Source organism: Triturus cristatus, chromosome 1_2, assembly GCF_964204655.1.
Source record: "Triturus cristatus chromosome 1_2, aTriCri1.1, whole genome shotgun sequence".
Taxonomy (NCBI): domain Eukaryota; kingdom Metazoa; phylum Chordata; class Amphibia; order Caudata; family Salamandridae; genus Triturus; species Triturus cristatus.
This window is the reverse complement of record NC_140580.1, coordinates 80,685,868-80,713,400: the sequence shown is the minus strand read 5'-3', so window position 1 is coordinate 80,713,400 and position 27,533 is coordinate 80,685,868. Positions and strand designations below refer to the sequence as shown.

Below are 27,533 nucleotides of genomic sequence, written 5' to 3'. Positions count from 1 at the left end.
GCAACCCTTCAGTAAGTCGAGCAAGCACATCCACAGCAGCTCAGCCGAGTCCTTCTTCGGAAGCTCAGCAGAGCCCTTCATCTGTGGGGGCAGATTCACCTTTTTCTGATCCTGTGGAAACGAACCATCGGTTTGCGAGGGTTACAATGCGGTGTTCATTTTGCCATGGTCTAATTGTTCATAGGGAGACCAGTCTTCCCCTCATTAACAACAAAATAGACCAGCACATTTGTCCTACCAGCTAATGGTCCCATTCTTCCTTTCCTCTGTCCCTGCATGAACACAACGGCTCTTTTAAGAGCCAACCTTACCTCTCAACTTTTTTTTTATTTTTTCTTTAAAACTTTTTTTTTTTTTTTTACCGTACGCATACGGTAAGCGTAATTTTTTTTTTTTTTTTTTTTAAAACACTAAAAATCAATTACCACATTTCAAGATCCTTGAGGGATTAATAACTAAATACTGAAAATCTGTTTGAGGAGAAGTGGAAGAAAGGGACCATCTAATTTCTGACTTACCTGACCCACCCAACAATTAAATTTTTAATTAAAATTTAATTGAAATTACTTGTAAAAATGGTTGTTTTTTTTCAAAAAATTTCTTTCACAATCTGAAAAAAAAGAAAAAAGTATTAATATTTAATAAATCATTATATAACACAGTACACGTATTTACATATTTTCCCAAAACATTTTTTGCCTTTTTTTGCTGTTTTCAGAATATATTGCATTTCACTATAAATCGTGAAAGCAATTGCATTCATCACTTAACAGCGGGCAAAAAAAAAATAACAATCTCAAAGATTGTTTTAAAACAGCCCAGAATCTCTTTTTACTTAAACATAAACTTATAGAAATGCATAATATTCTAAAAAAAATATCATCTAATAACAATAACTATTTCTTTAAAATACCGTCTGACAATTTTGGAACAGAAGCATAATCTCAAAAATAATATATCTCAAATAACTCCACAATACATCTGGTTACATTTCCTTTAGGCCAAATAGTAATTTTAAAATTCTTTTTTGATTACATTTCCAATGGTAATCTAATACAATTCCAAAATTTAAATTGTACAGATGTTACCGATTCTCTCTAACATTTTGGTTTCCGAAAGATTAATTAATAATTAAATAAGTCCACAATACAATTGGTTACCTTTCCTTATGGCCAAATAGTAATTTTAAAAATCTTTTTTGAATAAATTTCCAATGGTAATCCAATAAAATTCCAAAATTTAAATTGTACAGATGTTACCGATTCTCTCTAAATTTTTGGTTTCCGACAGATTCATTAGGAATTAAATAAATCCACATTACAATTGGTTACCTTTCCTTTAGGCCAAATGGTAATTTGAAAAATCTTTTTTTTTGAAAATTCCAATGCTAATCCAATAAAATGGTAAAATTGTTTTGTACAGATCTTGCCAAGTCTCTCTAAAATTTAGGTTTCAGGAAGATTAGATAGGAATTTGCTAAATCAAAAGGCAAACGTTGCTTGAAAATCAATTGGGAATCATTACACAGTGTCCAGCCTTTTTCACATTTAAGATAAACTGTGTAATGTCCAGAAGTTACTGTAGGTCCTTCATGGAAAATTATTGCAACTGTTACAAAAGTTTTTCCTGAAATTGATAATTGCTGTCCTATAAACTTCTTTATTAAAGTATCCAATTTTGAACCATCAGCTTTACATCGTTGCATCATTAAAATTACATACTGTCCGTATTCCTTTAAAATTAACGTTGAAAACATGTCAGATTTACACTCACCGCATTCCATGCTATGATTAGCATCTTTAACTAATTTAGCAAAAGTGACTGTTTTACTGTCTGGCAATGTTAAATAAATAAACCTTTCAGAATCAACATTAGAGCCACATGTATTGAAACAGTTTTCACAACTATGTTCCCATTTATAAGAGACACCAAACATATTTTCAATTGGCACCCCTTCTTCTTCCAGTACCTGAAGAAAATACATCAAGAATTCCTGTGCGTCTTGCTGTACATTTTGAGAAAACTGTGTTCATCCTGAACATACATCTAAAAGTTTTCTAATTTCAGTAGCACTTTCTATTTGAGTTTTATCATTACTCAGCTTTTGAAAAAGGAGACTCAACTCAGAACAGAATCTTTTTCTCTGATTTACTATTATCTGCTCTTGCAAACTTTCCAGATAAAATGCAACATTCAGCACTACATTAGCGTAGCAGTTGACACCAGAGCTATTTTCAAAATGACATCCTACAACCTCTTCAACATTTTCCTTTTTCTTTTTGCTTGCAATTACATCACTCCTCTTTTTTTTCCTCCTCTCTACATCCTCATTACAGATATTCTCAATTCTCCTTTTTCGAGAAACTACACGTTTCTCTAACACAGGATACTGACCTAAATGAGGAGCATAGGTTCTTCTTAATCTATTATACTCCTTTACACAGTTTGTATCAGCACTAACTTTTGAATCATCAAAGTCTATCATGAATAAACCAGATAATGTTTTCACTCGTGACAAAGCTACATAAGCCATACCTTCTTTGAACACAGTTGAACCAATGTTTACAAATGCACAATCTACAGTCAATCCTTGAGACTTGTGAATAGTTACAGCATATGCTAGAGAAAACGGAAGCTGTTTCCTTTGTACATATAAGTCTTTCACAAGCATGAAACGAACTGTACAACGACAAATGTCTATAACTTCTTCTATCTGATCAAATTTTATTTTTAAACATTCAATTCCATCTTTTTTCTGATAATTAATAAAACCACAACTCTTCCCATAGCTCCATTAACTAAACCTTTTTCAACATCCAAATTTCTCCTTAAAAATACTCTACAGTTCATGCAAACATATAGATTTTTTTCTAATCCAGCAGTTTTGGAAATGTTCTTCTCTAGTGAATCCAATTTATTTTTCAGTTTGCCTGTTAATGTGATAGTAATTCTTCCATCCTGAATTTTGTCCACTGCTTCCAATTTCCTGATATCTTCCTTTTCCAATTTCAAAAGCTCCTCATTGAATATTGAGCATTCACGTAGAGTTGGCATTAAGCAGATGACACTTTTCTTTTCTGCAATGTTCTTGTATATCTTCTCTGCAACTATTTCTTCCTTTGGAAATAAATTATGTAGCAACTGACTCTGTAATGCTTTTGTGCCAGCTTCAGTGAGTAGTCCAATTCTGATATCTTTCAGAATACTTCCATATTCTTCATCGTTTGCTTGCCTCATATTAGTAGTAAGTTCCTTGTACTCAAAGAAGGACCAAATATTTGCATTACCAATGCTTCCCAATGACTTCTTTGTGTCTTCATGTGTCACAGTATTAATCACTGGTTGTCCTTTAACTGGAGTAAGCTGTAGAAGATCCCCAAAAACTATGACATGTTTTCCACCAAATAACACGTCATAGTCTGTCCTTAGAATTTGCTGCATTCTTAAATGCACAAAGGCAAGCATTAAGTTTGATACCATGCTCACCTCATCAATAATGAGAACTTGCATCTTCTTCAATACTCTTGAAACTTCCAAGCATGCTTCTCCAGTTAGCTTGTGGTATTGTATTTTGTTCTCATGCTCCACTGGTAACATTAGCAAACGATGTAAGGTGATTCCTTTTAGGTTATATGCTGCCAACCCAGTTGGAGCAGTAACCACACAAGACAAAGTTGAATCCGTTTTTTGCTGTAGGTAGCTTCTGATGACTTTTATTAAGAAACTTTTTCCAGTTCCAGCTTGTCCGCTTACATACATCCTGATTGGATGAAATGATGTGCATGAGCACTCTTTTTTTTCATGTAGTAATCCGTGATCAATTTTGTTTCTGATCTCTTCATAAATTTGTTGCTGCTCTTCATTCAGTTGTCTTTCCAAATTTGGTAAGTCTATAAATTCTTCTTGAGCTTGATTCATAGCCGTTTCCACTTCATTCATGGCTATTGCAGCTTCATTTTCAACGATTGGTTGTCCTAGGGGATCTTGACTGAGTGTTCCTGAACTTTGGCTGTCTTGAGAACTGTCTCTAGCTACTTCAGCTGCAATTGTAGTTTCCTGTTCAATTTCTTCATTTAACATTTGCACATAATTTGTGAATGTACTGCATTCTATGCTGTCTTTGCAAGCATTAAATGAATCTTCATAGCTTTGAAATTCTCCCAGTAGTTCATCCTCTGTCCGCCATGGTTTAAACAGCTGTAAAAGAGCCAAGTAGTAAAATTCCTTTTTGTCAGTAGTGTCGCAACTCAGCTTCCTGTGATTTATCAAACTTCCTTTTGTTTGCTTCACCAAACATCCTTCTTCACCAATGACTTTATATTTTCCATTGTTGATGTCTTCTGTGGCTTTCCGTGAATAAATGTAGTTCTGCAGCACTTCATAGAGACACATGTTCTCTAGATGAAGACTTCTCTTGGGATAATATGTGTCCAACATGTTTGATTTCAAAATATCTGTACTTTCTGGGTCATTCTCGGCCAAATATTCAATTTCTCCAACAGATTTCAGTACCCGATTTCTCATTGCTGCAAGGCCTAAACTTGCCCAAATTATTCTTCTTGATTTCGAGTAGAGACTTGCAGAAGATAACCTATCTGAACATTCGTAGGATCCAATTTCTCGATGCGATAACATCTTTAAACTGAAACTGTACAACTTCTTACTGACAGTCTTCTCGTGAGAAATCTCTTCCCACATTTCTTTCAATTCAGTTTTTTCTGATTTAGTAATGTAAGACGTTACATATCGAGCAACAGCAATGGAATTGTCAGCTACATACTGTATATCCATGTTAGCATTCCACATGGATAAAATGACTGGGTTGTAGTCATTTATATTTTTTGATTCTTCTTTTCTTTTAAGGTTGTAGGTATTCTTAGGTGATTTTCTTGTAATAGTATGTCTCACAGATGACATAAAACTGTTTACTCTTCCATTTGAAAGAACAGGTCTAGGAAATCCAAATCGACATTTAGTGTAGTATTTATCTTTGCTCTTGTATTTCCGTCGACAGTATTTTCCACACCGATGACTTTGGAAACGTAAAACTTGCTCCTTTAACTTTTTCTCTTCTGTGCTTTTTGGTATAGCACATGTTGCATATTCTTCAATGAAATATAACACTGCTTCATCAGTATCTGTTCCAAACTTTGGGGCATCCTTGATCCACAACAGCATATGAATATGAGGAGCACCTCTTGCCTGGTACTCTTTTCTCCAAAAGAAATCCACTACTTCTCCAAGAGGTGGATTTTTTTAATTGCAGATGAAGGACATCATAGCCTCAAATCTATGATTGAAATATCTGCAAACATTAACCGGATCCAATGAGCACAATTCTCTTGCTGTCTTGTATTCAATGTTTTTAATGTTTGAATTTGCCTCTCGTTGAAAATCCAGTAAATCATCCCAAGCGTACTCAGCACAGCTTAGGGTAAGGAACCATGTTGGTGTTCCTAAATTCCGTAACATGCATTTTAATTCACCATGGCGTCGGTACCAATATTCATTTGTCCCACGCTGACAAGCCATCAGATTGATCAGTTGTGTTTCCAAATGATCATCTCGGTGCTGCACTTTCTCCATAAAATCCTTAGCAGACACATTTTGTAAATGTACTCCACTTTTTAAAATGTGATTTACTGCATATGATAATGCAGACAAGTCGCTTTCAAATAAAAGATGGAACAAATAAGGAATACTTTGTTGAAATCTGGGATCTTCTGCATATAGTCTTGTAGTTCGATACTCAGAAGCTGGAATCTGTTCTGGACGTTCATCGTATCGTCCTCCTTTTCCTGTAGGAAACAGCTGGGGAAAACATCGAGCTTCCAAGCTCTCCTCCCATACACTCACGGGAGTTCCTTTTGCTTTCTTCATCTGAAACAGATCAATATTGTCTCCCATAACTTCTTTTGAATGAAGAGGATGTATGCTAAAATGTTCATAAATTTCTTCTTCCTTTGACTTGTCCACTTTTTCAATTTGTCCAGTTGGTGTTTCTGTGTCTTCTTGTAAATCTTCTTCTTCTTCTTCTATATAAATTGTTTCATACCATTTGTTATTCCTTTTCAAATACAAATTTGCTCTTTGTACTTTCCGTACATCTACCAGCTCCTGCCAAATCTTCTTATTCTTTGTAGGTACACCATTAACCAGAATAACTAATGGTTCAGTTTCCAAAGTATCTGCATCAATAGTTTCCATATTTTTTTTCAAATCCAAGGGCAAATACACCACTCTACCTTTTAAACCTCTCAGTAAATCTGAAGGAGGTAATTTACCAGTTTTGAGCTCCATACGTACTATGGTCTGGAACGGATGAACACATTGAATAAGTATAGACTCATATGTATTTAATTCAGAAAGTTCGGCAGGAATAGCATCCAATTCTAAATTATTATGTACAGCTCTGGTCGGCATTCTGTTTTCCTCTAACTTGTTGTAACAGTATTCACAAATACGCTGATCTTCACCCAATTCAAAACAATTTTCAAGAAATACATATGTGGCAAAATCCTTCCACTTATAATTATCTTCATTTTCACTTTTTCTGTAGAGATCAACATTCCTGGTTTGTTTTCTATAATGAGTTCTGCGGCAACAAATACAAGTAATATTTGGTCTTTCATTAGAGATTATTGCAAATTTTGTTATGTGATCATTAAATGTCTTACTTACAGAGGGTTCTACATTCTCTTCCACTTCTTCCTCATTTACTGTGTCCTTTTCTGCACTGTCTTGTTCAGGACCAAAGTAACAAAACTGAATTTCATCAGTAACCTTCTCTACATCTGATACCGATCCACGGAACAGAGCCCTAGTCAATTCATCTAACTTTATTGCTGGACTTTTAGCAAAATACAACCGTCTCACAAACTTTCTCATTTCAGTATGATGAACAGCCAGCATCCTAAAATGATGAAAAACACTTTTAGACACTTTTCTAGATAGACAAGCCAGAGAATGTCCCTGCAAACCAGTATTCTCTCTCACTCTGCATGGATCTAGACTTTGAAGCACCTTAATCTTCTGTTTAAAACTTTTTTTACTATATTCTCTTAGAAACTCACGAAATTTATCAATAGATTCCTGACGCACAGTGCAAATACTACTACAATTCCAAGTGTACACTGGGGCTTTAGGACGTCTCCCCATAGCCTCATCCGCCATCACTTTTACCTCATCTCTTGGAACCATTTTCTCCTTCTCCATTATACAACCATTTTTCACTTCATAAGCACGACCTCTGGTGTCAACTGCATGCAGCAAACTATTACTTTGAAAATAACTCTCTTCATTAAAAAAAGGTTCACTACTTGAACTATGCATCCATTCTCCTAAAAACACTTTACAAAAGTTTGTTCTTTTCACTAGTCTTTTCCTTTTGCTTTGTGATTTCAGTACATTGACCATTTTATCTAATGTACGCATCCTATTCAAAATTAAAATGAATAGTTTCCTTTTTACTTCTAATGCCTTTGCTGCAATGGCTTCAATTTCTTTTTTTCTCTTATAAAATTTAGCCTTTTGCTTATATTTCTTCACATCCTTTATCAAATTGGACATAACTCTTCTCTGAAACATTTTTCTACGTATCTCTTTAAACGCTGTTTTTCTTTTTAAGTTAATCTTTATTGTTTCTGAAGGTATATTTGCATTAACTAAATGCTCAATTTTTTCCTGTTGTTTTCTATTTAAAACATTCTTTCCAGTACAGGTATTTTGTACATTTTTCTTTTTTTTGAAGCTGTTGTTTAAAAAATCTTTTGTCTGCTTACCAGAAGACTTTCTCTTTTTCCCAACATGAGCATTTCCAACTAACTTAGGTCCTCCAGTTGTCTTCAAATATAGTTTTTTTTTGTGGTTTTTCCTTAGTCTGGATTTTGTAGGCATCTTAAATTTTGTTCACTGCTCTTCAGCAATACCTGAAAAAAACTAAAAAAAATTCCTTTATTTTATTTAAATATATTACTACATTTTTTATGATCTTTTCTAATCTTAAAATACTATGTACCCCTTTCCTACAAGTGAAAATCACAATAACACCTTCACAAATTAAATATCTAAAAACAATTCCTGTGTGCACACAGAGTCATGGTTTGAAATTAGGCAGAAAACGAAATTTCTTTGCCAATTGGAAAGCACACTTCCTACTGCTTTTTTGGCAAGTGATAAGTACTTTTACAGTCTGACACATTTTGAATCCACTTTTCAGATTCTGAAAAAAGCACATGTCCAAACAGCTTTTTGAGACCAGCAACATCTGTAACCTGGGTGACTGACTACACTCCAGCAAGGGCAACCAGCCTTAGTGATGCTGAATGTATTTGCATTACTGACTGCAACCTCAAACCCCACTCAGTTGTGAATACTGTGCATGATTCCACAGGATAAGCAGCTGGGTGTGTGCTAAGAGTCTGCTTCTGCAGAAAAAATAGCTCCCCCTTTCCATCTAATGCAAATGTAAAATTACCAGAGTAATACGCAATAAATCTCTTTGTGTAATTCCTCTTTGCACACAGAGTCATGCTTTGATATTAGTCAGAAAACGAAATTTCTTTGCCAATTTGAAAGCACACTTACTACTCTTTTTTTGGCAAGTGATAAGTACTTCTACAGTCTGATACATTTTGAATCCACTTTTCAGATTCTTAAAAAAGCATATGTCCAAACAGCTTTTTGAGACCAGCAACATGTGTAACCTGGGTGACTGACTACACTCCAGCAAGGGCAACCAGCCTTAGTGATGCTGAATGTATTTGCATTACTGACTGCAACCTCAAACCCCACTCGGTTGTGAATACTATGCATGATTCCACAGGATAAGCAGCTGGGTGTGTGCTAAGAGTCTGCTTCTGCAGAAAAAAATAGCTCCCCCTTTCCATCTAATGCAAATGTAAAATTACCAGAGTAATACGCAATAAATCTCCGTCTATAATTCCTCTTTGCACACAGAGTCATGGTTTGAAATTAGGCAGAAAACAAAATTTCTTTGCCAATTTGAAAGCACACTTACTACTCTTTTTTTTGGCAAGTGATAAGTACTTTTACAGTCTGACACATTTTGAATCCACTTTTCAGATTCTGAAAAAAGCACATGTCCAAACAGCTTTTTGAGACCAGCAACATGTGTAACCTGGGTGACTGACTACACTCCAGCAAGGACAACCAGCCTTAGTGATGCTGAATGTATTTGCATTACTGACTGCAACCTCAAACCCCACTCAGTTGTGAATACTGTACATGATTCCACGGGATAAGCAGCTGGGTGTGTGCTAAGAGTCTGCTTCTGCAGAAAAAATAGCTCCCCCTTTCCATCTAATCCAAATGTAAAATTACCAGAGTAATACGCAATAAATCTCTGTGTGTAATTCCTCTTTGCACACAGAGTCATGGTTTGATATTAGTCAGAAAACGAAATTTCTTTGCCAATTTGAAAGCACACTTACTACTCTTTTTTTGGCAAGTGATAAGTACTTTTACAGTCTGACACATTTTGAATCCTCTTTTCAGATTCTTAAAAAAGCACATGTCCAAACAGCTTTTTGAGACCAGCAACATGTGTAACCTGGGTGACTGACTACACTCCAGCAAGGGCAACCAGCCTTAGTGATGCTGAATGTATTTGCATTACTGACTGCAACCTCAAACCCCACTCGGTTGTGAATACTATGCATGATTCCACAAGATAAGCAGCTGGGTGTGTGCTAAGAGTCTGCTTCTGCAGAAAAAATAGCTCCCCCTTTCCTACTAATGCAACTGTAAAATTACCAGAGTAATACGCAATAAATCTCTGTCTATTATTCCTCTTTGCACACAGAGTCATGGTTTAAAATTAGGCTGAAAACGAAATATCTTTGCCAATTGGAAAGCACACTTCCTACTGTTTTTTTGGCAAGTGATAAGTACTTTTACAGTCTGACACATTTTGAATCCACTTTTCAGATTCTGAAAAAAGCACATGTCCAAACAGCTTTTTGAGACCAGCAACATCTGTAACCTGGGTGACTGACTACACTCCAGCAAGGGCAACCAGCCTTAGTGATGCTGAATGTATTTGCATTACTGACTGCAACCTCAAACCCCACTCAGTTGTGAATACTGTGCATGATTCCACAGGATAAGCAGCTGGGTGTGTGCTAAGAGTCTGCTTCTGCAGAAAAAATAGCTCCCCCTTTCCATCTAATGCAAATGTAAAATTACCAGAGTAATACGCAATAAATCTCTGTGTGTAATTCCTCTTTGCACACAGAGTCATGGTTTGATATTAGTCAGAAAACGAAATTTCTTTGCCAATTTGAAAGCACACTTACTACTCTTTTTTTGGCAAGTGATAAGTACTTCTACAGTCTGATACATTTTGAATCCACTTTTCAGATTCTTAAAAAAGCATATGTCCAAACAGCTTTTTGAGACCAGCAACATGTGTAACCTGGGTGACTGACTACACTCCAGCAAGGGCAACCAGCCTTAGTGATGCTGAATGTATTTGCATTACTGACTGCAACCTCAAACCCCACTCGGTTGTGAATACTATGCATGATTCCACAGGATAAGCAGCTGGGTGTGTGCTAAGAGTCTGCTTCTGCAGAAAAAAATAGCTCCCCCTTTCCATCTAATGCAAATGTAAAATTACCAGAGTAATACGCAATAAATCTCCGTCTATAATTCCTCTTTGCACACAGAGTCATGGTTTGAAATTAGGCAGAAAACAAAATTTCTTTGCCAATTTGAAAGCACACTTACTACTCTTTTTTTTGGCAAGTGATAAGTACTTTTACAGTCTGACACATTTTGAATCCACTTTTCAGATTCTGAAAAAAGCACATGTCCAAACAGCTTTTTGAGACCAGCAACATGTGTAACCTGGGTGACTGACTACACTCCAGCAAGGACAACCAGCCTTAGTGATGCTGAATGTATTTGCATTACTGACTGCAACCTCAAACCCCACTCAGTTGTGAATACTGTGCATGATTCCACGGGATAAGCAGCTGGGTGTGTGCTAAGAGTCTGCTTCTGCAGAAAAAATAGCTCCCCCTTTCCATCTAATCCAAATGTAAAATTACCAGAGTAATACGCAATAAATCTCTGTGTGTAATTCCTCTTTGCACACAGAGTCATGGTTTGATATTAGTCAGAAAACGAAATTTCTTTGCCAATTTGAAAGCACACTTACTACTCTTTTTTTGGCAAGTGATAAGTACTTTTACAGTCTGACACATTTTGAATCCTCTTTTCAGATTCTTAAAAAAGCACATGTCCAAACAGCTTTTTGAGACCAGCAACATGTGTAACCTGGGTGACTGACTACACTCCAGCAAGGGCAACCAGCCTTAGTGATGCTGAATGTATTTGCATTACTGACTGCAACCTCAAACCCCACTCGGTTGTGAATACTATGCATGATTCCACAAGATAAGCAGCTGGGTGTGTGCTAAGAGTCTGCTTCTGCAGAAAAAATAGCTCCCCCTTTCCTACTAATGCAACTGTAAAATTACCAGAGTAATACGCAATAAATCTCTGTCTATTATTCCTCTTTGCACACAGAGTCATGGTTTAAAATTAGGCTGAAAACGAAATATCTTTGCCAATTGGAAAGCACACTTACTACTCTTTTTTTGGCAAGTGATAAGTACTTTTACAGTCTGACACATTTTGAATCCACTTTTCAGATTCTGAAAAAAGCACATGTCCAAACAGCTTTTTGAGACCAGCAACATGTGTAACCTGGGTGACTGACTACACTCCAGCAAGGGCAACCAGCCTTAGTGATGCTGAATGTATTTGCATTACTGACTGCAACCTCAAACCCCACTCGGTTGTGAATACTGTGCATGATTCCACAGGATAAGCAGCTGGGTGTGTGGTAAGAGTCTGCTTCTGCAGAAAAAATAGCTCCCCCTTTCCATCTAATGCAAATGTAAAATTACCAGAGTAATACGCAATAAATCTCTGTGTGTAATTCCTCTTTGCACACAGAGTCATGGTTTGATATTAGTCAGAAAACGAAATTTCTTTGCCAATTTGAAAGCACACTTACTACTCTTTTTTTGGCAAGTGATAAGTACTTTTACAGTCTGACACATTTTGAATCCTCTTTTCAGATTCTTAAAAAAGCACATGTCCAAACAGCTTTTTGAGACCAGCAACATGTGTAACCTGGGTGACTGACTACACTCCAGCAAGGGCAACCAGCCTTAGTGATGCTGAATGTATTTGCATTACTGACTGCAACCTCAAACCCCACTCGGTTGTGAATACTATGCATGATTCCACAAGATAAGCAGCTGGGTGTGTGCTAAGAGTCTGCTTCTGCAGAAAAAATAGCTCCCCCTTTCCTACTAATGCAACTGTAAAATTACCAGAGTAATACGCAATAAATCTCTGTCTATTATTCCTCTTTGCACACAGAGTCATGGTTTAAAATTAGGCTGAAAACGAAATATCTTTGCCAATTGGAAAGCACACTTCCTACTGTTTTTTTGGCAAGTGATAAGTACTTTTACAGTCTGACACATTTTGAATCCACTTTTCAGATTCTGAAAAAAGCACATGTCCAAACAGCTTTTTGAGACCAGCAACATCTGTAACCTGGGTGACTGACTACACTCCAGCAAGGGCAACCAGCCTTAGTGATGCTGAATGTATTTGCATTACTGACTGCAACCTCAAACCCCACTCGGTTGTGAATACTGTGCATGATTCCACAGGATAAGCAGCTGGGTGTGTGCTAAGAGTCTGCTTCTGCAGAAAAAATAGCTCCCCCTTTCCATCTAATGCAAATGTAAAATTACCAGAGTAATACGCAATAAATCTCTGTCTATAATTCCTCTTTGCACACAGAGTCATGGTTTGATATTAGTCAGAAAACGAAATTTCTTTGCCAATTTGAAAGCACACTTACTACTCTTTTTTTGGCAAGTGATAAGTACTTTTACAGTCTGATACATTTTGAATCCACTTTTCAGATTCTTAAAAAAGCACATGTCCAAACAGCTTTTTCAGACCAGCAACATCTGTAACCTGGGTGACTGACTACACTCCAGCAAGGGCAACCAGCCTTAGTGATGCTGAATGTATTTGCATTACTGACTGCAACCTCAAACCCCACTCGGTTGTGAACACTGTGCATGATTCCACAGGATAAGCAGCTGGGTGTGTGCTAAGAGTCTGCTTCTGCAGAAAAAATAGCTCCCTCTTTCCTACTAATGCAACTGTAAAATTACCAGAGTAATACGCAATAAATCCCTGTCTATAATTCCTCTTTGCAAACAGAGTCATGGTTTCATATTAGTCAGAAAACGAAATTTCTTTGCCAATTTGAAAGCACACTTACTACTCTTTTTTTTTGCAAGTGATAAGTACTTTTACAGTCTGACACATTTTGAATCCACTTTTCAGATTCTTAAAAAAGCACATGTCCAAACAGCTTTTTCAGACCAGAAACATGTGTAACCTGGGTGACTGACTACACTCCAGCAAGGGCAACCAGCCTTAGTGATGCTGAATGTATTTGCATTACTGACTGCAACCTCAAACCCCACTCGGTTGTGAATACTATGCATGATTCCACAAGATAAGCAGCTGGGTGTGTGCTAAGAGTCTGCTTCTGCAGAAAAAATAGCTCCCCCTTTCCTACTAATGCAACTGTAAAATTACCAGAGTAATACGCAATAAATCTCTGTCTATAATTCCTCTTTGCACACAGAGTCATGGTTTCATATTAGTCAGAAAACGAAATTTCTTTGCCAATTTGAAAGCACACTTACTACTCTTTTTTTTTGCAAGTGATAAGTACTTTTACAGTCTGACACATTTTGAATCCTCTTTTCAGATTCTGAAAAAAGTACATGTCCAAACAGCTTTTTGAGACCAGAAACATGTGTAACCTGGGTGACTGACTACACTCCAGCAAAGGCAACCAGCCTTAGTGATGCTGAATGTATTTGCATTACTGACTGGAACCTCAAACCCTAAAAGTATTCCTCATTTATAACAATACACCTTATTTTATGGTGAAAGAATAGTCCATATTATTTTACATGTTCCTCACATTTAACCTGTTCGACGCTTGTGACGGAGCGGTTCCGTCACGTGCGTCGGTTGCGCTGTGCGCATGACGGAACCGCTCCGTCATGGCCCCGCCCGCGCACGGAATCTTCAGCGCGGCGCGGAAATCCGCGCCGCGCTGAAGGGGTTAAATTTCTCCCAAAACACAAAACGATAAACACAACTTCAACAAAAGGAATTCCAATTCTATTATTCATTTCTTAATTTACCATATACATCCCCTCTCAAACTCTTAACTCACCTTTAAAATTAGTTAGTTGTGAAAGAAATGTGGCACTCAAACAGCAGATTATCAGAGCCAGGATCTCTGTTCTGTACACCTCTCTCCTTTCAGCAGAACCAGATAATGGCAATGTTTCCCTCTCTTTTTCCACACATATACATGTTAATTTCAAATCTCAGTGCTTCCCCCTTTTTTTCAAATGTAATCACACATTTCTATTGGTTGAAAACCAACCCTTTTCCAAAAGTACCCTTCCCCCAACTTGACTTCAGCCTAGTGCCCTTCCCCCAACTTGACTTCTGCCTGCTACCATAGCAACAGCTCTTGAAACACTGCTGTGTAGAGTTAGGTCAGAAGTTCACCACACAATGTTTCATTTCCAAAGAGCAGGAGTGCTTGACTTTTCAAACCTAACAGCAAATCCATAGTACTTTTCTTTGGTAACACATTTTTCTGTACCAATACAAAACATGCTTCTATAAATTTACACATACAGCCTAGTTTTTAGTGTAGAATGGTATGAAACAGCCAATCAGTTCTTTTAAAAAAAAAAAAATATGTATGCCTCCATTTCCAAACTGTCTTTCATTTTTTTTCCCATTCTACTGAAAGACACCTCCGGAGTGCATCCAGTTCTCCTTTTAAGATGTTCACAGTGTGGATTGTAGGGCACAGCTATGTCTTCTGGAGTGAAAAGTATGCAGAGAAAACAGGTATGGTGAGAGACCTTGCTTTGCCAAATGTAGACATTAAATGGATTGGTCAGAGAGGGTTAAATTGGCACCAATTGATGCCATTGGTGAAATCCTTCATGCAAATCCAACACCCTGACCTCATAATAGTGCACTGTGGTGGCAATGACCTAGGCACTTTGACTGGGGTAGGTCTGGTAATAATTATGAAGGAGACCTTTGCACAACTGTTTTCACTTTTCCCTAAAACTGCCTTTGCATATTCTAACATATGCCAAAGGCAAAAATGGAACTGGTCCAATCATTTTTGTCCGTAGATTGACAAAGCAAGAAAGCACGTCAACAAATCTGTTTCTGCTTTCCTCCGAGACTATGGTATGGGTTCCATTTACCACAACAACTTGCGTTACGACATGCAAGACATTTATAGAGGAGATGGTGTACACTTCACTGATGAAGGGAACAGAGTCTTCCTCTTGAACCTTAGACTCTGCATCGGTACTTACTTGTAGGTACCACTAAAAAATCAAATCACTTCATAAACACAACAGCTTTTTTTAGAGCCCCCTAATATCTAAACACTTAAATCTGAATTTTATTTCTTTTTTTATTTTTTTTTCTACCGTACGCGTACGGTAAGCTTACAGTAAGCTTACCGTACGCGTACCCCGCGATTTTTTTTAAAATTAATAAATTTTTTTTGTACTTTTCTGTCCTTCTTTGACCCCCTTTCAAATGTTAGGGGGTCTGTAACTCTCTTCCTTGCCCCCTTTTCAAGTTATCACCCTTTTTTTTCTGTGTGAAACACACAAAATGGCGGCCGCCGCTTCCTGGTTTCGACCGATTCGAATGTTTACTAAGATCTAACAGCCAATCAGAATCGCGCTCGCGCACGTCACCGTACGCATAAGGTAAGCTTACCGTAAGCTTACCGTAAGCGCACCGTAAGCTGCCACAGATATATATATTGATTTAAATGCTATTTTCTCAGGAACTACTGAACAGATTTACACCAGACCTACAAAAGGCACTTCCTTGACCTGAGGACTACCTCTATGCCAAATTTCAAGTAACTCTGTTCAGCCGTTCGGGCTGTAGCTGTGTCTAAAGGTCCTATGGAAAAATGCATGGGAAAAACGCGTTTTGGGACCCCCCTTTTTTCTCAGCCCCCGCTTGACGAATCCCCCCGAGACTTTCAGGGTAGGAGCAGAGCGGAGCGCCCCATTAGTTTTCAAAATTTCGCGAGGATTCGTCGACCGGCGCCAAAGTTATTCCAAATAGAATGCTGCGGTTTTCCTATGGAAACAGGGTCCTAACTATAACTACCTACTGGCGACCGCCAGTAGGTAATATATATATATATGCCTGAAAGATGCCTTTCTTTTCATGAGCCAAATACTTCAAAGACATTTGCGACAAGGATTTAAACTCACCTGCCTGCTTTGAAAACGATTCCTTGTAAATATCAGTGCTTGTGCAGCAGCTATTATCACCGAAGTAACAAAATAACTCTGGATTGCCATGCCATGATTTGAAAAATATGCACAATGCACTTTGGGAACGGTAGTACTTACTAATGCAGTCACGTGATACACCCTTTAAATAACACCTGTGCGCACCTGGGCGCTTGTGTTCCTGTCCGTGATCAAGGCAAATAGCTGAAACGTTGGGCGAAAAAGGAAACAGACGCTCTGTAAAGACTCTGAAATAAAGCAACTCTCAAGGTATTGGGCCTCACATTGTTTTTCCTGCCAGTGTGGTGTTTGTGAGCTGCTCCGTGCTCATGTAGTGAGGCCACCCTGAAGGGCCTGGGGCTCCGGAAACGGGGGAACGCTGTTGCTTCTTATTATATTAATTGAGGAGCCTGGCTCACTCGCGCCTTCCAACCCACGAAGGGATGTCTAATGCAGCAAAAGGAATGGCGCGTGGAAGGGATTTAAAGAGGGATGATTCCCTGCTTTAATCGTGCCTGAAAGATGCCTTTCTTTTCATGAGCCAAATACTTCAAAGACATTTGCGACAAGGATTTAAACTCACCTGCCTGCTTTGAAAACGATTCCTTGTAAATATCAGTGCTTGTGCAGCAGCTATTATCACCGAAGTAACAAAATAACTCTGGATTGCCATGCCATGATTTGAAAAATATGCACAATGCACTTTGGGAACGGTAGTACTTACTAATGCAGTCACGTGATACACCCTTTAAATAACACCTGTGCGCACCTGGGCGCTTGTGTTCCTGTCCGTGATCAAGGCAAATAGCTGAAACGTTGGGCGAAAAAGGAAACAGACGCTCTGTAAAGACTCTGAAATAAAGCAACTCTCAAGGTATTGGGCCTCACATTGTTTTTCCTGCCAGTGTGGTGTTTGTGAGCTGCTCCGTGCTCATGTAGTGAGGCCACCCTGAAGGGCCTGGGGCTCCGGAAACGGGGGAACGCTGTTGCTTCTTATTATATATATATATATATATGTACAAAAACTCAATGAAACAATGAACAATGTTGCCAGGCTCTAATATATGAAGCAGAACACTTGCATTTTAATTAAAGAAAGGGGAACCGTGCGGCTTACTTAACAAGTTGCGATGTACATTTATTTACTTTTTTTCCCTGATCGCAGCATTTGTTTTGCTTTATGCATTAGAATATAACTTGTCTGGCAACAATGTTTCTTTTATTTTTTGTACGAGGGAATGGAATGATTACTTGGTGGCAATGACGAATATTTATCTTTGTTATACAGCAACAAGGAATATAATTAACTATGCATATTTTATTCAATTTTATTTTCAGTTGCTTGCAAAAACAATGCGTCAATTATAATTTATGTAACATCACCGGCACTTTTACTGTTTGTTTTCAACGTTACCATGTCTATGAAGGTCACATGACATCCTTTGGTTTTACGGTGATGTTGCACAGTGTTTTTTCATACTTGCCGTGACAAAGCCCCTGAGTGGGTGAAACGCGTTACCTCATTAAACTTGATTGGAATCTGAAACAGAGGTGTGCGAGTCTTTTTGGTGTCACATACTTTGTCACATAATTTGATTCTTACCTTTTGGATATTCAAAACGGGTCCTGCACCTGTAAACTCGGACTGATCCCCATGGTTGATGCAACTGGGCTGCTGAAAGGAACTCTCTCACAGGTGAAATTGTGCCCAGTCTCCGCATCTGCTTCTGACCTCGATGTCTTCTGACTGTCAAGTAAGGCCCGCCGTGGATCGCCTTACTTAGAGGAATCTGCTGGCAAACAGGTGGATCTGCAAGGGTTTGGGCTGGAATCACGCCTGAGGATGTGGGGTGTCTGTCCGCTGGCCAGGATGCCTTTGCTGTGTGCACCTTCACAATACACTCCAGCAACAACCATGATTTAAGAAGAGGCAGGGATACTCCAGGGGTATTGCACTGCACGGAGCACTGTTTCATAACCTGGATATTTGTATCTTTGTCTCTCCACTGCTGGGAAACTGTTGCCGGTGAAATCACTGTACAAAAATCAGAGAGAATAAATAAAAATTTGAGAAAGTTGGAAAGACTGCTCCTATTTGATAACACCATGAGTGAAATGCGAAAGAAAAGAACAGAGGCAGCACACACGCTTTTTGATTGATCATGATGACTGACAGGAGCCATGCACAGCTACTGGAAGGCATGGAGAACCAGAGACCACAAAGATAATTAATCAGATTTTATTTGAATACAAGAGACTGCTTAAGAAAGAAATCAATAGGTGCTGGGGAGAGATGTCTCTGGACAGTTATATCGAAATAGGCAGGGTACCCCAAGGCCTGAGAATACTAATTACCTCAACTTATCAGAACTCAAATCCAAAACCTTTGGTGGGATGGTCACAGTTGATAGCTTTAACGTGCAAAGAAATGATGGGGCTCCTCTCCAAATACAACAGGTTGGAGTTAGCACAGGTGATGGAAGAACTTGCCAGAATGAAGGATCTACTGGATGAGCATCCTGAACGAGATGAGGTTCACAGTTTTCTTCCTCAAATGGAAGCAAGACTAGAAAAATAGGAGGAGGAAATTAAACTTAAGAAAAGGAGGAAGTTCCTCAGAGACAATCAGAACTACACAAAAGGCTGTATCCTATCCTTTGCCAGAAACGTTGATGGTGCAATAAGGAAGTTCATGCAGAAAGACAGCAGGAACTAATCACCTCTGAATCAGAATTTGATAAATACTCCTCAGACACGGAGGACCAGTGTTCGAATTTCTCCAGGGAAATTCGCACTTTTTCCACCATGGGCGAATGTCGTTTTTTGCAATCAAACCCAACAACGAGTCGGAGATCACCAAGAGGAAGAGGAGGAAACAATACAAGAGCAAAAAAGTCAGAAGAGGTGGCAAAAGTCACTACAACAAAGGACAACCTGCCTCATGGGAAGAACACAACGCAGACAAGGAAACAATAATGGGTGAGAACCATTTAACCATTGTCAATTTAACTTCACTTGTGCTCACTGAAGAAGAACAGTCATTACTAGAACTTGGCGTTTCTTTCTGTCCCACAGTAAACCAGGACTATTGCAGAACACACATTGATATTTTTCTTTTTGTACGCAAACTAAAACTTAAAAAGATATTCATGCAACAATTCAAAATAATATTAACTCAACGGTGTCTGCAATTGCCCCGGTTCAAGATACTACTTTTGACACACTGAGCATAGGAGTAATATTCCTGGTTTAGCCTCCCTGCTAGATTTAGAGGTGGAAAACACTGATTGCATCTCAGAAGGGACTTTTTGATATCACTCAATCTGGAATAGGACAGAAAAAGCGTATATTACTTTAAACCTAGATCAACATGTAATCCTAACACACCCCATGACTCCATCAATACCTTTCATGAGGAGGTCACCAGGGATCTGATGACAATATGAAATAAGTTCAGTAACCAATCTCACAAAGGAACAGAAACAAGCCCTAGACACTTTTGTCTAAAGACCACAATATCATTGTTAAACCCTCATACAAAGGGGGAAATGTGGTACTATGGGATGTGAACAAATATCTGAAGGAGGCACAGTGGCAGCTCCCCAACACCAGTGACTGCAAAAACAGCACTTTCTTTGACACATATTACACACTTCTCAGGGGGTGGAAAGAGAAGGGCCTTCTTAGCAAAGAGGACCATCAATTTCTACATGTAAAAAAACTGTGGTACCCTGATTTTACATGTTGCCCTAAGAGCACAAAACCAGGGAGGACTTATCATTTCTGCCTACAGTAATTTATTGGAACAAACCTCCGTGTTCTTCAAATGTTTCCCCTACCTTACTTTTTATCTTTATCCTCATATTACAGGGACAGCACTGATTTTATCTGTAGAATTTCAGACATACCATGGCAAAGAAATTACACCTTGGTCACTTTGGATGTTGTATCCCTCAATACATGTATTGATCATAATCTGGGAATGCAAGCTTGCAGACATTTTTTCTGTGATGAATCTTTACACAGATTTGATCATTCCATGATGCTACTTGAGCTGTTACGATTTTGTGTGGAGAACAACTCCTTCATTTTCAATTAAGTTTGGTATTGTCAATTGGTTGGGACTGCCATGGCAAGTTGCTTTGCTCTAGGTTACGCCTGCATCTTTATGGGATGGTGAGAGGAGCAACATGTATGGGTAAACACTAATGAGAGATGTACCAAACACATTGCTTTCTGGACTAGATACATAGATCCCAAATTATGAGAGAGTTTACCCTAGTTGGACCAATAGGGATTGGGTAGTGTTACACTTATCAAAGAGGAAAATTCCCTTTTGTGTCAAGATTCACTTCAAATAAAAATTATGATATTTGCATTAGGTTGCACTGAACCAAAAATTGCACTCAAGCATTAAGTGTCATAACACATCTAATTAGATAAAAATTCTTTATTATACACAATGCAAGCAAAAGAACCCGCTTTAGGTTGCATTTAATTTGAAATACATTTGAAAATCACCATATTGATGTAAATTCTTCACAATGTATGTAGTCACAATTTTTGATAAATACTTTACAAATATACACAGCAAGAATACAATATAACACCTAATCCAATATTTTTGCTCCAGTAGTGCTGTGATCCAAGAGATAGTAAACATATCACTATATTTTTCATATGCTCATTTCCTGGTGTGTATTTCTCATATATACATAATACATGAGATAACTTGTTAAAAACAATATATCATTTCATTAGTCCATATGTCGACGAGTTTCGGTGTATCTCTGAATTCCTTAACACCTTCCTCAGGACTCAAATAATAACATGACATTTTCCATAAAAACAGACCATATATCCAATATTATCTTTGCAGGGAATTTTTTTCCTTTTTTATCTACTTTTTTTTTCAGGGCTGTCTTGGTTAGGATTAATAAATATTTACTCTATCTCTGTTGTAGGATAAGTCCGACCTTCTTTATCAATTAGATCAAGTTGATAATCCTTATCATTTTCATCAGCGTTTCCATTTGCTGGGATTCTGGAACTGTCCTAACCAAGACAGCCCTGGAAAACAAACAGGAGATAAAAAAGGAAAAAAGAATAGTTGGTACATGAAATTGGAAAAGGACATTTGAATTGTTGTGATTGAGTGAAATTGCCCCGCCTTGACTCCAGAGGCGCATTGACATAACCTAAGAAGAAATGAGATCCGCATACAGGTGCATACTGATTTAAATTCATCTGCACCATTGAAATCTCCCTGCAAAGATATTATTGGATATGTGGTCTGTTTTCGATGGAAAAAGTCATGATTATTATTTGAGTCCTGAGGAAGGTGTTAAGGAATTCAGAGATACACCGAAACGCGTCGGCATATGGACTAATGAAATGATATATTGTTTTTAAAGGGTCATCTCATGTATTATGTGTATATGAGAAATACACACCAGGAAATGAGCATATGAAAAAATAGAGTGATAAGTTTACTGTCTCTTGAATCACAGCACTACTGGAGCAAAAATATTGGATTAAGTGTTATATTGTATATCTGCTGTGTTTTATATGTAAATGTATAATACATATGTGTCTATTTTATATTTGTAAAATGTTTATCAAAAATTGTGACTACAGACATTGTGAAGTATTTACATCAATATGGTGATTTTTAAATGTATTTCAAATTAAATGCAACCTAAAGCGGGTTCTTTTGCTTGCATTGTGTGGAATAAAGAATTTTAATCTAATTAGACGTGTTATGACACTTAATGCTTGAGTGCAATTTTTTTAAGTGAATCTTGACACAGAAGGGAATATTCTTCTTTGATAACTAGATACATGTTTATTAAATGGGAAGACACAAAAGACACTTTGCATGAATTTCTGCTCCACATTTCTCGCAATGACTTCAATCTGAAGTTCACACACAGAATCCATGATACGGAAATGGATTTCCTTGATGTATCTGTCAAGGTAATTGATAACAAAATACAGATCAGCCTTCTTTGTAAAAGCAAGACGGTAACAGCATTCTTCACACTGGTAGTCATCATCCAAACATGCTTAAAAGGAGCATCCCTTATGGAGAACTGCTCAGGGCAAGGCACAATTGCAACACTGGGCAGGCGTGTAAAGAAGAGGAGGGACACATAACATCTAGAGTCAGAGCAAGAGGCTAGCCCTACAAGGCCTTCAGGGCAGCTAGTAAAAAAGCTTCACATGTCACAAGAGAGGGCCTTCTAACTCAGAGACGGAAAAAAGATCAGGACCCCCACACAGCTAGACTGATCACTACTTTTAATAGTGAATCAGATTACATCAGAAAAGTACTGAATAGACACTGGCATTAGGTCTAAACTGACCAGGTAATCGGGAGCTCCATGCCCCGCAACCCATTAGTAACATACCGCAAATCTAAGTCGTTGGAGGATTTCCTGGTACACAGTTACACAAAGACACGGGAGACACAAGGTGGTTGGCTACATGAACAGAATAGTTTCTACAAATGCAGATGGTGCAAGGCTTATAAAGAGAGCAGCAACAAAAGGGATTATCTACTTCCTACAGGCAAAAATGCTGCATTAACAAATTCATCACATGTGGAAGTGATTTTGTCGTGTATGTTTTGCTATGCCCATGTCGTTACAAATATGTGGGCAGTGCTACCTGTCCAGTGAAGAAAACAGAGTTGGAACACTATAGAGCCATTAAGAATGTTGATGTGAATTACCCGGTGGCAAGGCACTGGGCAAGAGTACATAATCAAAATGCTGATCTTTTGTCTTATTTTGGAATTGACAGGGTCATGAAGAGTGCACGAGAAGGGGACAGGGAGAAGAAACTCAGGCTGTTGGAGTCAGAGTACATTGTTCTACTTGGGATAAATCCCCGGGAGGACTCAATGAGGACGAAGAATTACCTGTCCATATCGGCTGATATAGATTTCTGGCTTGAGTCATGTGGTCTTTCTGAGTTTCCCACAGTGGTCTACCACATGATATCCTATCCTTTCATCTGATTAAGTTACATGCTCTATTTTCATTTTCAATTTTATTTTTGGGCTGTCCTGGTAGTGGAGACAAAATACTTTTGATAGATTTCTCTGTGTGCAGTGTATGTTTTTTTAGAGGGATACATTTGTGACAGACATTTTGGCCTACAGTATTTAGTGCAGTAGCCTTACCAAGTGCCATATGGCTGTGGCACCAGCACATGCTTCTAAATATTGGAAATATTTTATTGCTTTTTTCATTTTTACTTCTATTTCTTCAAGTGCATTTATTTTTTTCGTCCAGAATTGGATCCCAGTGAGCCATATGGCTGTCACTATCCTATATGGGATGAATAGGACCTCCCCCCCTCCGATTGTTTGGGTTTTGTGATACACCACCTTCATCCCGAGTCTTTTATTTCCCTTGGCATTTGACCATTAGTGTCCGCAATTACTATTGTGAGGTATGGCATGGTAGCCGGGTCAGGTCCTATGTGTATCGCGATGATAGAGAGTTTAGGCTCTGCAGCCACTTGGCTTTCATGCAGAAGGTTACCCCCTTTTTCCTATCCTACTTAGGACCAGCTTTGGGTGCTCTTGCAATTTAATTAAAGAAAGGGGAGCCGTGAAGCTTAACAAATTACGATGTACATGTATTTACAGCATTTGTTTTGCTTCATGTATTAGAATATAACCTGCCAGGCAACATTTTTGCATTTATTTTTCGGATGAGGGAAATGTAATGTTTACTTTGAGGCAATGACAACGATTTCACTTTGTGATGCAGTAACAAGGAATATATTTTATTATGAATTATAAACTATTTCATTTTCAGATGCCTGCAAAAACGAAATTAGACAATTACAATTTATATTGTATTTCTGTAACATGACAAGCACTTTTACTGTTTGTTTCCAAATTTGCCATGTCTATTAAAGTCACATGACATCCATCGATCTTAAGGTGATGGTGTTTTTTCATACTGGGCATGACAAAGCTCCTGATTGGGTGAAATTAATTGCCTCATTAAACTTCATTGAACTCCGAAACAGATGTGTGCGAGTCTTTTCGGTGTCACATACTTTGTCACATACTATGATTCCGACCGTTTGGATATTCAAAACTTGCACTGATCCTGCATGGTGTATGCGACAGGGCTGCTGCAGGAACTCTCTTTCATACACACACACACCACACATATATATATATGGTTGTTACTTCAATTGTAATAATATACACACATTTTTAAACATGGTTTTAGCATTTATGCTGTAATTATTGTGCATTTTCGAAATGTGTAGTATGTTTTCTATGTCTACAAACTGCTGACCTTTGCACTTTATAAGGAGGTATGCCGCCACTGTTATGTGATCAAGGCCGTCTCTTCCGGCCGAAACGCGTCATGGAGACATGATGATTGGAAAATAAAAATCACTTAAGACGAATTTGGGTCTACTCTTGCTTTCTTCATGTGGAATAGAGGAACAAAGGCAAGCGCGCTGATATATTTATATATGTACACATACTTACCTACCAACCTTAAATACACTTAACTTGCATTGTAAAGGCATGCGTGATAAGGGTATATGCGTGGTAAAGGCATGTGATATTAAGGCATTGTGTTGTAAAGTCAATGCGCAGTAAATGATGCGTGGTAAAGGCATTGCGTGGTAATGCCTGCATTGTAAAGGCTGCTTCCCCACAACAAACATTTAATAAAAACATAACACTTACCTTCTGCAGGATCTCTGGAGGGAAGCCTCTGAGCTTCCAGCAGAGTTGTGACTGCCATCTCCTTAGGTTAGCCAATGCGAGGAAGTGGCAGTCCCTACCTCAGCACCGAGTGGGATGGGATCAGTGACATTTACTGACCCCACTCCACTCTGTGACAAGGTGTCAGCTAGAGACACTCAGCACAAGGCACTTCAAGGCTTAAAAACTGAAGTACCCAGATCCGAGATTATTAATGACGCTCCCCCTCATCATGAGGGAGAGGGTTTGAGGTGCTTTGCTACTCTGAAGAGATCATGCCCACAGGAGCTGTGCCATCTTCAGCCTGGCAATGTTCAGCTCAGGCAGCCAGGCGCCTGCGCATTTACCACATGCGAAGAACCTGACTGCCTGACCTAAATATAAAGAGTGTTTGTTAGGCTGATCTTTCTCCAGCCTGACAGACACTATTTATGTTGGGGAAAAGGTGGGGGGCATGACCCTTCCACCCTGAAGGATGAGCCTCTGCTGGGAAAAAGGTCACCCCCTCCTCAGCTACAGTTTACTGTAACATTATAATAGGAGACCATTGGCAAATGAACTGTTGCTCCTGACACGTTGGAGTTTTGGTGCATATCTTGAGGCCACTTTCTATGTGATGGGTACAAATGAGTGTGCCAAGGGATGGTTTCAATTGGACTATAAAGTATCCACTGTTTCTCTGCATTGATCCCACTTTTCCATGCTCAATCAGTTCTGTACTGTCAATAGATTTATAACATTTTGTCTCAAACGCCTGTATAGTTTGCTTTTTCCCCGATCTATTGCACACCCAGAGAATCTTAGATTTAGCCTTGCCATGTTCCTTTCCCTTCTCATACTGTGATTAAATCGCTTGCAATTTGTTTTCTTTGTTGAATGCCACATTTACTAAAAAAGGGTCTGGGGTTTCTGTTACCTGCAGTGCAATTAAGAGCAACTTTTCTCCAATCCAACCATTACTGCCATAACAACAAATAAAATATTCAACTAAAATGCCCAAACCTATTAGCTTTCCCAATTTTTGATTTTAAATGTGTTGAGTTAGAGATTGCTGCACCAATACAGCCTCACGGTTTGAAGTTTGTTTGCTTTCCTGTTTCCAACACATGCGTGCTTAATTTGCAAAGGAATCTATAAATCTAATATTCTACTTTTTGGGTTTTCCTAGACAACTATTAAAATCTTGTGATGGACGCTGATTACAGAGATATGATGTATTTATGTATGAATGTTTATTGGTACTTATTTAGCAGAATAGTCCATAGTCCATTTTCCAAATGTATTTAAAGGGTGCTCCCTCTAGTGATGTGCACGGTATTTTAATAAATACTACAGTTTTCAAAGTAGCCGAGTTTTTATGGACAGTGAGCTGTTTTACAAAAGACAAGCAGCAAGTGTTTGAATAGTACTTGGACGTATAGGAATCAGTGTTACATTAAAATCCCAGAAATTGTTTCGAACAAGTAAGATAAAGATTTATGTTTGTATATTTCTTCATGCCCTTTCTTTATCTCTAGTTGGTCTGGAATGTTCTAAAGACCGGATGTCTATCACAATTAAAAGGCACTATCTGGAATCCTTGGGCTATACTGAAGATGTGTTCCTGAATGACCAGAGCTGTCTCCCACAGATTACAGCTACAGCTGTCATATTTAACATTTCATTCAATGATTGTGGAACCATTAAAGAGGTGAGACCAGCATGCTTAATGTGAGCTCTTTCTGTAAACAATATGCCCATAGCATTCACTGATGCCAATGAGTTCACCTATCACATGGTAATGCCGTAGGAACTCCGGTGGAGCCAAATTGTGCTGCAATTAGCGAACGCAGATTGGTTGGATGAATTGTGAGGAGGGTCACATAAACTGGGGTCTTCTATCCAAATTAGAAACACAAACTCCATTTAGAAGAATTGAGATGTGACTGAAGGTAGGGTAAGGATCTCTGAATGTCATTATGACTAAATGCAAATGGGCTCTCCTTTAAGTGCTAGAGGCGCCAAGGAGATTAGTGCCATTAGATGCATCAAATACTAGTATTTGAAATTCTACAACCAGAGATTGACAATAAAGTACGTTGATTAAAGGTTTCAGTCTCCAAGTGAGAGTAAAGTTACAGAAATCCATCCCCTCACTTCACTCTAGGGCCCTCAGGGCAACAAGGGTCTATTGGGACTCAACTGTAGGGATTGAAGGGGTTTCCCTCTGATGTCTCAGGGTTCATCCTACTGTGGCTCTGCAAACTAAAGCTGTGTTCCTGAATGCAAGAGCTGTACAACGGCTTCAGTACTTCTATCTCAGTGTTAATGATGGAGAACAGTCTCAGGCTTCTCAGGAGAAG

The 27,533-nt window shown here is 38.4% G+C and overlaps 1 protein-coding gene across 1 annotated transcript in view; it reads left to right on the top strand.

Moving 5' to 3' along the window:
* LOC146866841 (scavenger receptor cysteine-rich domain-containing protein DMBT1-like) overlaps positions 1-27,533 on the top strand; it is a 279,548-nt gene that overhangs the window by 190,415 nt on the left and 61,600 nt on the right. Inside the window, exon 9 of the mRNA XM_085602366.1 lies at positions 26,709-26,881. Within this exon, the coding sequence (XP_085458492.1) occupies positions 26,735-26,881 (147 nt within the window). The 5' untranslated portion in view covers positions 26,709-26,734. The remainder of the gene's footprint in view (positions 1-26,708; positions 26,882-27,533) is intronic.